The sequence below is a fragment of the Camelus bactrianus genome, chromosome 19 (genome assembly GCF_048773025.1).
Source record: "Camelus bactrianus isolate YW-2024 breed Bactrian camel chromosome 19, ASM4877302v1, whole genome shotgun sequence".
NCBI lineage: Eukaryota > Metazoa > Chordata > Mammalia > Artiodactyla > Camelidae > Camelus > Camelus bactrianus.
In genome coordinates, this window is record NC_133557.1 from 21,428,476 (window position 1) to 21,439,438 (window position 10,963).

Below are 10,963 nucleotides of genomic sequence, written 5' to 3' on the forward strand. Positions count from 1 at the left end.
ACCTGCCTCATCAATCTGTCCTGAAGACTAAGTAAAACAGAAAAAGTGCTTGGAACAGTGCTTTATCACAGCAAGGGACAGAGAAAGAAAGCCTGCTAGCAAGGTGGAAGTCACAGTTGCAAGTGGCCTAACCACAGAAGTGACAGCCCATTACCTTTGCCATATTCCATGGCTGAGAAGCAGGTCACTAGGCCAGCCCACTCTCGGAGGGGGTTACACAACAGCTCAAACCCCAGAGGGCTGAGATCACCAGGAGCCTTGTCAGAGTGCATGTCACACTGGGTAGGATGAACACTAGCAACAGCCACTGTCTGCGTGGCCTTTACTCTGGCCCAGACACTGCTCCAAGCACTTAGAATCTAAGCTGTCTCAGAGGAAGGGTCAGTCCATTCCACAGTTGTTGGCTCACATCCCACCGTAGTTTGATCTTCCCTCCCCACGCATCCCCTAACGCCTGTGAGGTCGTGACCCGAATGGTTCCCATCGGGAAGCTGGCCCCTTGCCCACCCCTCTGGGTGCCGGCCTGCACTCACCTTGCTCGTGTACTTGGCAATGTCGGCGGCGACGTCAGCGGAGGCAGTGGCAATGGGCAGGTCTGCACTGATGGAGGACGCGAGGGTGCTCGTGGACCCTGAGCTGGTGACCAGGGGTGACGACTGGGTGCTGGTCACCAGGGTGATGGTGGAGGTGGATGGGCTCTGCGTGATCTCCTTCTGTTGGACAGCTAGAAAGCAAAGGTCGTGGTCACCCCACTGCCGCGGGATGGCCGCCCCAGCACGGAGCTGTGGGGAGGGGGCGTAGCCCCCGACATTTGCCCTGCAAGTTTCTCTACCTTTAACAGAAGTTCTCTCCTGGCCAAATCCTAGCCAGGCTCCTCAGAGCCTTTTCTCGACTAGGCCCCCACCTTGGTCTATAAAGGCCAATATAGTTTCTAACAATTCAAGGCCCCATCCCTAGGGTGGCCACAGCACCCTTAAAGTGCCTGCCTGAGAAAACTCAAGGCTGTGAGATGAACTGCCTGTTCCAGATGACATTTAAAGATAGGGCCCACCTCCCAGGCTCTGCGGGAGCCTAGGAGCCTAACTTCAACAGGCAGCAGTGAGAAACCCCAGACAGTTCACATGGACCGACCACCCCTTCCCACTTCTCTGTGTCAATTTTCACTTTCTGACTCTACAGAGGCCCCACCCACCCGCTCCTTATTCCCAAATTCTCCCCTTTAAAACATCCAGCCTCCTGTGTACGCAGTGGAGCTGACTTCAATTCATGCTGGACTCTCCCTTCTTTTGCAACAGAATATGGCTGATTAAAATCTGTCCTTACTACTTTAGCTAGTGCCCAGTTTTGTTGAGCTTCGACAAGACAACATGGGAATCAGGAACCATAACATCAATGGCTCCTTCTTGCCAGCAGGTGAATTCCCCTGAGGAAGGTTCATTAGGCTTTAGGGTCTGGAACTTGTCAACCCAATCTGAAATGTCCTAGACTCTAGTTCTGCCTGCACAACTCTTTAAAAAGCAAGATCAGTCCAGCTGAAGTCCAGCTCTGCTTATCCAATCCAGCCTTCAGTCTGCCCCACTCCACCCGCCTCCCGCCGTCTTTGAAGGGCTTCGGGGGGAGGGCTGGTTCAAGATCTGGCTACTCCTCATCCTCATATCCCGCTGCTGCTCTTGAGAGTCCCACTCACAAGGCTGCCCTCAGTACCTGACAGTTTCAATCAAGGGGCCCAGCCTTCAAGGATCTGAATGCGGGTAATCCCTGTGGTTCCACAAGATCTACATCAGTGCTCACAACAGCTGGGCAAACTGGTACCCATCGATCAGCACTTTGTTCGGCTTTACGTCAACTCCAGGTGGAGCCTCCCGCTGGGAGCTGTGATTCCACACCTTCAGAAACCGGTTCTTGATGCTGGCTCTTCTTGTACGTGTGGCTAATCCCTAGTCATGAAGGCAGCCTTTGCTGCCAACTTCTCACACTGTACCCTTTCCAAAATAATGCCCAGAGGTTCACGGATGTGCACAAGGAAACTTACACAAAGGTATTCATTGCAGCACTGCTTACAACAGGAAAAACCTGGAAGCAACCTAAATGTCCATCAGTTGGGGAATACTTTAAATCAACTGTGGAATACTATGCAGCAGTCCAAAAGAATAAAGTAGAGCTATATGTACTGATATGGACGGACCTCCAAAACATGCTGATGGGTGGGGAAAAAAAAAAGCAAGTATGGTACCATTTTTACATCTTAAAAAATAAAAAAGAAAAAAATTAATATTTTTATGAAGTCATATATATACATAAATATATATGCATACATGCATAAAAAAAGTTCTTACAGTTAACAGTGGCCGCTGAGAAAGGGTGGAGAATGAAATGGAAAGTCAATCAAGACAGAGATTTTTGTGTCTACTTCATCCCTTTCTAAGGAGGACATATGCATGTATTGTTTAGAAAATGAAAAAAAAAAGGAAAAAAGAAAAAAGAAAAGTAAAAAAGCAAGTTGCAAAACAATTTTTTAAAAATAATGCCAAATGGAATGCAGAAGGCCTCCAGGATACAGGGGCCAGGAAACCAAGGGGAACTGAAAAAAGAAAACGGTTGTTTTTCTCCTGTCCGTGTGGCAAAAAAAGGGGCCGGGCGCCACGAGAGCAGAAGGGGAGGCGCGGTACCTTTCACAGCCTGTCTGGTCTGATATCTCGTCCCCTGGGAAGACTGAGGCTGCTGCTGCTGGCTTTGCTGCTGCTGGCTTTGCTGCTGCTGCTGACGCTGCATCTTCTGCATGTGCCACTTTTGGGAGGACGTTTGAAACTTACTTGATGAGTTCCACACGACCCGCTGCACGGCCGGGGCAGTCTCCTTCGGTAAGAGCGGCCTCTGCTTTTTCACCGGGCTTCCCGTGGCGGCGGCGGCCGGGGCCGTGACCGTGGACGTGGTGCTGGTGGTGGCCGTGACACCAGCCGTGGGAGTTTGGGAGGAAGAGCGGGTGAGGACTGGCGTTTCCGGGGGAGACTGGCTGCCCGCCGTAGTGGATGGTGGAGCTTTACCTACAACTGAAGCCCGATGCGTGAAAAAGACAGACAAAAAGTGGATTTGACTCAGGTTCTCCTGCAGGGTCTCTACACCAGCAAGTTCTGGGTGACCCTCCAAGGCCAGCAGGCCCGGGACTCCCCAGTGAACAAGCACGGTCACACCTTATACGTTTAAGCCACTGTGCAGCATGTTTCATCTTAAAACATCAGCCTCCTTATGTAACGAGCACCTGCCCACATCTGAGATACATGGAAAGGCCTCTGGGGGACTAAGGCAAACCTGACCCCTGCCCTCAAGTTGCCCACCAATGAGGAGATGAGACAGTGGATGAACAGAATCACTGCTATGCCTTGTTTTATAAAGTCAGAGTTGGGGAAGCACTTGGAGAAAAGACCCAGCCAAAGTCAATCCAGAGTTTAGGAGAAACCCTTTGGCGAGGGAACTAAAGTACACGTACCCCAGAGAAGCAGACGGCTTCCCGATGGCCAAAGTACCGAATAACACTGAGTCACCCGGAAGGGGAAGTACCCCTCTTTTGCCTTCTTATTCCTTCCAGAACAGTCTCAGTGTGGTGCTGCCAACCTCACACTAAAGGGAATTCCACCCTGAAGCCAGATCCTTTCCAGGCACAGTGGTATTTATCTAGAATTTAGGAGTCTTGGTTTGGTCTTGATTGTATTTATTCCTGTTGCATCTTTCACCTTACAGCACACAATACTGTTTTATCTACTGTGTGATGGTCAAGTTTAGGTCTCAAATGAGTTTAATGGTTTTTATGTGACGTTGCTTCAAATAAAAATATTAAGTCAATGATTATACAAACAGGACTTAGGAATGGCAAAAAATAGTGAATATGAGTGTCTTGAGTTTGAAAAAAGCTGCCTTTGGCAGTCTGTCTTCTGGGAGGAGATCGGCTATGGAGATGGAGGGTAGGATTTCAACAGGCAGCAGGGAGAATTTGGAGGGGAACAGCTTTAGCCAAGACACGTTCAGGAGTAGGCGGCATCTTGGTAAGTGAGGGCAGGCAGTGAGAGGGAGACGCCGGAAGGCAGGTTAGAGCCGGAAGCACTGAGCAGCATAGAAGGAAGCGGGTGACCACGTGAGTGCTTGTCTGTAAAAGGGGGGTCGGTTACCACTGCAGAGGCCCCAGCCACTGGACAGGTGACCCTGCCCCCCCCAGAGGGGATTCCCTGGGGCTCACACACAAAACACTGGTGCAAGTCAGCAACCCCCGATCTTAGACAATGTGCCTTGACATCAACCTCTTCTTAGTAAGGATTACGCCTGCCTTTGTAGATTTCTATCACCTGGAAAAGAAGTGAGCTTGATTATTCCAGGGAGAATTGTTCAGTAAACTGTGGGTTTGAGGAAATCAAGGAGAGTGAGAGGAAAAGACAGGCTGACTTTTCTGACTTAGGGGCAGGGCAGGGCACTTTCTTAGTGATTATCACCTCTGGATGGTCCTCCTGCTTCTCTGCAGAAGAGTCCACCAAGTTCATGGGCAAGAACACAGGGTGGGGCTGGAAGAAGAGCTCTATCTGCAGTGAGGAGCCCCCCATCCTTCCCTAGGATGACCTGCCAGGTATTGGATACAGACCCTGCCCCTTCCAGGGGCAGAGGTGGCTTTGAACCCGGACCTTCTAAAAACCCCACAACCGGGCACTCCCCCTGAGCAGGGCTTCTCACCTGCGAAAGCACCTTTCATGCCTCCTTTTCTGCCATATAACCAAAAACTATACTGTTCTTGTTGAGTAGTTAGCCTACTCCCTCTTCGGGCAAAAGGCAACCACAAAAAGATCTTTTCCCCGCTCTTAACTTGCACAAGCAAACAGCTGGCTTTGCGATGAGTCACTGCTCTGCAGGAGGCACAGCTGGTGCTCTTCTCCAAATAAAACAATAGGAGTGTGCAATCTGCAAAGACTCCCGGCTCAAAGCAATCTCTGGGGGAACAGGGAGAGGGTTTCCATTTAGACACTAAAACATTCTGATTTCTAGAGGATTCTGATGGTTTATAGAGAGGGGGAAAAGAATGCCATGGAAAATTCCATTTGTCGTAGAAATTCGGAGTATATGATCACCTATAGCCTAAAGAAGGGTGAATTTCTTAAAAGTCAACACTACAAAAGCAGTGCCATCAACTAATCTATTTATTCCAGAATTTGGTTGCTGTCTTGTACCTAAAAGGAGGACTTTTTAGGAAAACGATGGAAATGACTGATGTTACAGGGTAAGCGTAATAAAGGTCCTTAAGCAAGCTCCCCTTGCCTCTGTTCTGAGATCACTAGCTAGAAAAGCTGTTTTGCTATCTGAAGATTCATATTCTGCACATAAGCTGCCTTCCTAGCTGAAGGTAAGCTGGAGGTCACCACAGCACTCTCCAAAACGTCCTCCACTTATAAACTCGTAAGTCAAAGTACATCGTTGAAAAGATGCTCAACTGCAGAGTCTGACAAGAAGCCAATTCTTTAAGACCCAAACCACCATCATGGGCTCTAGATTTAAGACCAGGCAGGACCCCTGGGAAGCTGCTCTAACTGAACTGTTTCAGAACCATCTTCAGCTGAATAGTCCACTACACACTTAGAGGCTCCTGGAGAAATTTCCTTCAAGTATCAGTGCAAGACAGAGCTCAGCTTCATTTAACCAACTGCAATGCTTTTAATTTTTTTGGAAAAATGAGATCTTTTAAGGGGCTCATATGGGTTTCCTTTTTTTGCACTGACTGCTAGGAAGCTTACTGCCAAAATGGGAGAAGGCCAACTTTGCTAACCCTGAAGGCTGGAACACTACGTGTTTCTGTATACAAACTTTCCCCATATATCTCACTAGTCTGCCTTTAACTTTTACACTGATTTCTTTTCTTTCCATTTTGATTTTTAGCAATCTGTCCCAAATCCTTTCTGGAAAGGGGAAAAAAAACTAGTCCAGAAAGAAAGGAACAGTATAAATGTATCATTCATAGGAACACTGCCATCTGCACCAAACATTCCCACAAATCTCATGGAATAAACGCTACTCCTAATGTTCTCTGCAACATCTGAGATGGTCCCTCAAACCCCCAATTCACAACAGAATCAGATTTTTCAGATGCCATCCATAATTCTAAGGGATGGTGGGGTGGTCCACCCTCCATGTCCTACTCATTCTTCTCTCTCTTCCTCCACTGTACCATTGAGACATTTCATCCTCTTTTTTTTTTAAAGTTTTTGTTGGGGAAGGGAGGTAGGTTTGCTTATTTATCTATTTAGTGTGTGTGTGTATTAATGGAGGTACCGGGGATTGAACCCAGGACCTTGTGCATGCTAAGCACGCACTCTACCACTGAGCTCTACCCCACCTCTCATTTCATCCTCTTTTGATGAGCTGCAAGAACTGAGGTTCAGTAACAGCTCAGGTTGATAGCAACAAAGAGAAAAGATTCTCAAAGCCCATCCTCCTCTTGCGTTAAGCAGTCAGACTTAGAAATCCCCAGGGGATACTGAATCAAGAAGTTAGCTCCTGTCAGAAGTTAGGCATAGTCAAAAATTAAACCTCGCTAGCCCTTCAAGTAACTCACATGGTACATGAGGTTTTATGGCTACAACCTCTAATTTGTCCTTAGGCAATGTTCCTCCTGGGCTCTCAATTAATTCTTCATTATCTTTCTCAGGCATGCTGGAATCCCCTCACCACCCACTTGCCAAACCAGCTGAAAAATGTGCTGACTGCTTTGTCAACGGGTGGGACATCCTTCAAATCATCCCCCCGTTCCTTCTGGAGGGCATGCTAACATGCCTGGGCTGCGGCAGGCTTGAGGGCAGCCACTGCGGGTTCAGTCGGTAATGGCGGGAAAGGAGACTCAGGCAGTGGTTCTCAACTGGGGGAGATTTTGCCCCCCATCCTGGGGATATCTGGCCACGTCTGGACATTTTTGATGGCCACCAATGGGCAGGTGCTACTGGCATCCAGGGGTGCACAGGATGAAGAATTATCCTGTACAGGACATCAACAGTACCAAGGATGAGAAACCCTGGGCCCATGTCAGTTGAACACAAATAAGGTGGAACAGCAATACAGGCAGGCACCTGACAACACCCCTTCGCTTTCTAGTGCCCCAGGAACTCAGCATTCTGGTACCACCTACACAAACGGTCTTACATTCTAGCAAGAAAATGCACTTAGAGATGCCCGGGCAGCATGAGGGGAGGGGATGGAGGCTAAACTCATAAAGATCTTCAAACTGAACACTTCTAACAATTTCAGCCTCATCAAATGTCTAAATGTTGACAAACACTTTAGGGAACCGAGTGAGCATATTGGCAAAGAAGTTGCTTAGGCTAAAAATGACTTGACTGCTAGAAGGAAAAGACTACTTTCTAAGAGGTTTATGCTTCTGTGCTCAAAATCAGCCACACTGGGTATCGAGCAGGTAAAAGGTGGGCAGACCCAGTTTAAGTTCTGGTCCTGGGTCAGCTAGGTGACCTTGAGCCAATCAAATCTGTGCTGTGCCATGCTTCATCAAGTTAGAGGGTCACACAGCCTTTCAACACTACAGACTGCAAGGTGGCATTCTGAAACCCAATCAAGAAACCGGAAACTGGTACAGTCACTTACCATCCTGCTTGGGAGATGGTTCTTTGGGTTCCTTCTTATTTTTCCGACCCTCCCGCCCAGAATGGTCTTCTCCTAAATCTATGACAAGTTCGCTCTCTGAATCAGAGTCCAGGCCCAAGTGCACTGTTGGGGAATCCGTCTCATCTTTTCCCTTCAGCTTATCCTTTGTGGGGTGGGGCGACGGTTTTGCTTTTTCTGCAAAGTCCTTCTCGGGCTGGGGGCTTGTCTTTTCCTTGACTGAGCCTGGGTCTGCTTTCTCGCTGGTGGGCGACGTGCTGACTTTCAGCTCCTCTTTCGTCTCCACTGGGTTTGCCAATTTGGGCTTTTTTTTGACAGTAGATGGCTCTTTGTCCATCTGAGCTCCCTCTTTGTCTTCGGCATCTTCCGGCTCATTCTTGGACTTCTGTTCGTCATCACTCATATACTCACTATCACTACTATCTGACTTCTCAGAATCCTCCGAATCGCTGCGCTCTACAGCCGTATAGACATCTTCAGAGATTTCATTTATGCCTAAATTCAAAAAGAAAACCCAGCATGTGGCGCAGTCACAAAATAAAGAGCAGGACCAAAAAAAACGCAAACATTTTCCACACCCAATGCTGGAATTTAAAAAAAAAACATTTCAAATCGCATCACACTGGCCTGGTGGGGTTATTAGCAGTGCAGGCCAGCTGCAGCTGACTACAGCTGATAAATGGAACTTGTCTGGAGAGGGTTTCAGTTACTAACATTCAAAGATGACAATGAGACCAAACAACATGAATTTCGAACTCAACCTTTGCAGCACTGGGACCCAGAGAATGGTAGGGATGGAAGGGAATGCCAGACACGGGCTATTAAAATGAACCCATTTTACAGATTAGAAAACAGAGGCCTAGAGCAATTTCTTGTCCTAGGGCACAAAGGAAACCAAGATAGAGAGGCGAGGCCAGAACCCTGGGCTCCTGGCTCACCACTAGCGCTCTTTCCACAAATTTCTGGAGTATTCAAGTCCTCTCCCTTTTGTGTCCAAGGGCTCAAAGACATACGCCAAAGACTTAAAGCAGAGGCTGCAAACAAGAGCCCACAAGCAACATCTGGCCAGCAGACATGTTTTTTTCAGGAGGCAGTAGTTTGACCCACAGGGTATTTTGTTATTTGTTTTTTTTTTTTAACTGAGAACTCACTACCCAATTCACAAATCAGGAAATTTCACACAGAAATCAAGATGGCAGGCTCCTGCTAAAAGAGCAGGAGAAGTGGCCTCCCTGGGTCACGGGCCTGCAAGGGAGCAGGTGCCTGCGGCTGAGAAGACACTGGTCCCTTTGGGGGGTGGGGGGCACCATGCCTGGGTGACCCAGGGACCCAGCCCCGGTCTTGCTCCTGGCACTGAAGCAGAGAATCAACTGCCAATGGGTTTGCATGGTTCTTCTACTTTTAACAGAGTCAAGGGGACAAGCAAACATTTCCATGTCTCTATCAAAAGTAAAAAAGATACAACAGGGGGAGTTTCACACACCCACAGACAAAAATGGGCAAAAAGCATATTTCTAACAATAGTTCCCTTTAACCCATTTATATTTCCTGCTACCAGTAATGAGTGTCACCCGGCGTAGATAAATAACTCTATATCCTAAAATTTTGAAAAGAGGAAATCCCAATCAATTCTGTATTGTCTTCATTCCAGAGGCATGGTTATCCTGAGTGGGGTCCCTGTTGCAACCCAAGACACAAGGAAGGGAAACTCGTGAAAGAATGGGAGCCGTGAACAGTCCAGCCAACTGGACACCATCAGAATCATGGGCGAGTTATATCCGCCTCCTCCAGGGTGCAATCAAAAATGAAAGAAATCAAAATACAAAAACCCAGATGTAGTTTAATTTCTGGGTCCTAGGGCTGGTGCTACCAGTAACTGATGGTCGGGCAGCAGAAAGAGAAGCATGAGCACACATCTGACAGGAAAAGCTTGGGGACTGGAGCCCAAAGGGTATGAATTCTAATCCTGCTCCTCTGCTTCTGTTAGCTGTGTGATGCTGAATGAGTGAACTACCTCTCTGAGCCTCAATTTCTTCATCTGTAAAATGGGACTGATTATCACATCAACCTCCCAGGACACTCTAAGCCCAGCGCAGGGGAGCACAGGAAGCCCTCAGTAAATGGAAATACTAAAATTCTTACTAACAACAAGATAAACCAAGGAGTTAGACCAGCTGCATGGAAGGACCCAAGAGAGGAATTTAAATGACCTGCAAAACTTCATCCATGCCATTCCACGTCCTAACCAAACAGGCAACCCAGCAAGGAATGCTCTCCTCTGACAGCCTGGATGACTCCCAACCACAGTTCTCTCTCATCCAAAGGTCTAGTGCGCCCACTGACGTGTAAACCTTGCCTTGGAGTGGCTTTCTCTCCTGAGACCCAGCCATCCCCTACTTCTCTATAAATGCCTTCCTGGCTTTATCTACCTCTTCAACAAAAATTCCCGAGCATTACTATGTGTACAAGCCCACATACCCTGGAGAAAGCACATCTTTACAAGACAACCTCCTTGCCCTCAAGGAGCTTCCAGTCTAGATGGGGATGGCTACTCCCATACAAAGGGACCACTGGGGCTTCCAAGCCATAAAGTACCAAAGGAGGCGGGCAGATGGGGAGGGTAGTCAAAGGAGACTTCCTGGAGGAGGTGACGCCTGAGCTCAGCCTTAGGGACAGGATTGAGGCAGGCAGTGTGAAGGCAGGCAGCATGGGGAAGAGGAAGGGAGGCAACAACCACAGAAGCCGGATGGGTGTGCCAAGCGAGGAGCAGCCCAGCCTGGGGAAGGGCTTGTGTTGGACACTTGTGAGCTACACTTGTCCTGACGCTGAGACAGTGACGTGTGCCAAGAGGGAGCACAAAGGCAAACTCAGGAGGCTCTGTTATCAAACTTTCTTACAACCCGCACCTCGAGTCTGCAGGCTGCCGCAACCAAAGAATGCACTCTGTGGAATTCAAAAGCCCTTCCAAATAATTAACCTAGTCAATCTAAAACATTTTGCCATGGGTGGAAATCTATTTTAGTTGAACCAACAATTCAAGGCTCAACCAGCTGGTAAAAGCAGCCAGGATCGGACTTTAATTTCATCCGGTGGTATCCCTGAAAATAATGATGATGAGGAGGAGGAGGAGGACGGTGATGTAAGAAAACCAAGAGACGTACCTAATTGTGCTTTGCAACTCTCTATCGTCTTGTCGAGATTTAGCTGGAATCTGCTTCGAATCTGCCGCTTGGGAGAGATGAGAGGAACAGGGGCAGATTGCTGCTGGACGGATTCACTCAGCTCCTTCAAGTCCATCTCAGCCTTGCTTCGATCTGGAAGA

At 48.2% G+C, this 10,963-nt stretch overlaps 1 protein-coding gene across 20 annotated transcripts in view; it reads right to left on the bottom strand.

Moving 5' to 3' along the window:
• Window positions 1–10,963, bottom strand: part of ZMYND8 (zinc finger MYND-type containing 8) — a 108,022-nt gene that overhangs the window by 17,332 nt on the left and 79,727 nt on the right. For 11 of the 20 annotated variants that reach the window (XM_074347384.1, XM_074347376.1, XM_074347370.1 and 8 more), the window contains 4 exons: window positions 10,803–10,955; window positions 7,624–8,136; window positions 2,670–3,050; window positions 534–724 (listed from right to left, as the gene is read on the bottom strand). In XM_074347384.1, coding sequence (XP_074203485.1) covers window positions 534–724; window positions 2,670–3,050; window positions 7,624–8,136; window positions 10,803–10,955 — 1,238 coding nt within the window. The remainder of the gene's footprint in view (window positions 1–533; window positions 725–2,669; window positions 3,051–7,623; window positions 8,137–10,802; window positions 10,956–10,963) is intronic. The other 9 variants (XM_074347378.1, XM_074347382.1, XM_074347380.1 and 6 more) reach the window with 1 other exon arrangement.